The sequence below is a fragment of the Sinocyclocheilus rhinocerous genome, unplaced genomic scaffold, assembly GCF_001515625.1.
Source record: "Sinocyclocheilus rhinocerous isolate Xijiao unplaced genomic scaffold, SAMN03320098_v1.1 C36650428, whole genome shotgun sequence".
NCBI classification, from domain to species: Eukaryota; Metazoa; Chordata; class Actinopteri; order Cypriniformes; family Cyprinidae; genus Sinocyclocheilus; species Sinocyclocheilus rhinocerous.
The window spans coordinates 1-1,450 of record NW_015784407.1 but is presented as its reverse complement, the minus strand read 5'-3'; the positions used below and the strand labels follow the sequence as shown (position 1 = coordinate 1,450).

The window sequence follows — 1,450 nt, the reverse complement described above, 5'->3', positions numbered from 1 at the left end:
TCATCCTGTATATCCACAAGACAACCCTTTGCAGTGGATGGTGGGAATTCAGCTGAGTTTTGTGGTTCTTGGTTTTGTCATACCCTTCCCTGTTATAGCAGTGTCCTATGCGCTGTTGGCAAACAATCTGGCTTCCTCTTCCTCTCATTCCCCTTCAAATGGCGACCAGGATCTCAGCGTGAGCGGGAAGGTCATCCTCACGTACATAGTGGTTTTCATAGCTTGCTGGGCACCCTATCATGCTGTGCTGTTAGCCGATGCGCTAGCGATGCTAGGTGTGTTCCCGCTGGGTTGCAGTTCAGAGAACGGCCTTTTTGTGGCGCTGCACCTTACACAATGCCTGTCGCTGCTGCACTGCTGTGTGAACCCCGTGGTCTACAGCTTTGCTCACCGTCACTACCGCTATGACCTCATGAAAGCCTTCATCTTTAAATACTCCAAACATACAGGGTTGGAGCGACTCATGGAGGGCTCTCAGGGCACCGAGATGGAGTACGCAATGGTGGAAAACACCCCTACGGCTGTGAGCTAGGACCCTCAAGAACATCATCCTCAACCGAAGTTCTGCTCTGCTTCAAAACATGAAGTCCTCTGACATGTTTTCCTGAAATTTAGATAAACAGAACTAAATGTTTTTCAAATGCTCAACAGTGACTCCAAAGATACTGAATAATTCATTTGAAATGTGCCAAAGACTGATGGGATTTTGTAAAATCAGGACCACTTTGAGATGTTTTCATGAAATTCTGGTCAAATTTACCATGCGTTCTGTCAAAATTGCAGCAAATGACACCAAAGCAGTGACACCAAAGATACTAATCAATTCATCTGAAATGTTCCAAAGACTGATAGTATATTTTAACATCAGAACCATGAACACCCAAACAATGAATTGATTCCAAATGAACTGGTAGCCTAAATTTGGTCATTTTGAAGCACCTGATTTTAGTGTGTTACAGCTTGGTGCTGTATCATAATTGTGTCCAATAATGACTTCCCAAAAATGTTTGATGGCTTTCAGTCATCATAATATGATACATAATGCAATATACAAAAATTAAGGCTTGTGAAAAAAAATTAAGCTGTAAATAAAACAAAGATTATTAGAGTTAGTTTTACAAGAAAAAATACAATGTCAGTCTTTCTACTTCTAAATTTCATGTTTAATTTACTGTTACTTGCTGTTTCTTCATAATAATTTGTGAAACTTACTAGCAATTTCTGAGTGAAAATGCTTTATATAACATTTTTATTTTACTGTCTAAGGTCAACAAACCATTAAAATTGTGATAAAGTTCATAAAAAATGTTATTTATATGTAACAGTATAGTGATGTAGCTCTAGTTCTCTGCTTAAATGTGTTCCTATTTAGCTTAATTGCTACTGATTCAATTGTGAAAAGCACTTTCTTTGATAAAAGAGGGGCTTTTGTGTCTGTGGCAAGAGAATT

The 1,450-nt window shown here is 39.0% G+C and overlaps 1 protein-coding gene across 1 annotated transcript; it reads left to right on the top strand.

Annotated features, from left to right (window-relative positions):
- Nucleotides 1-10: 10 nt before the first annotated feature.
- Nucleotides 11-1,057, top strand: LOC107736354 (atypical chemokine receptor 3-like; the record flags this gene model as incomplete). The annotated part of the gene is made up of 1 exon (XM_016547791.1): nt 11-1,057. A coding segment is annotated over one exon (522 nt), but the record flags the coding sequence as incomplete, so codon positions are not given.
- Nucleotides 1,058-1,450: the final 393 nt, after the last annotated feature.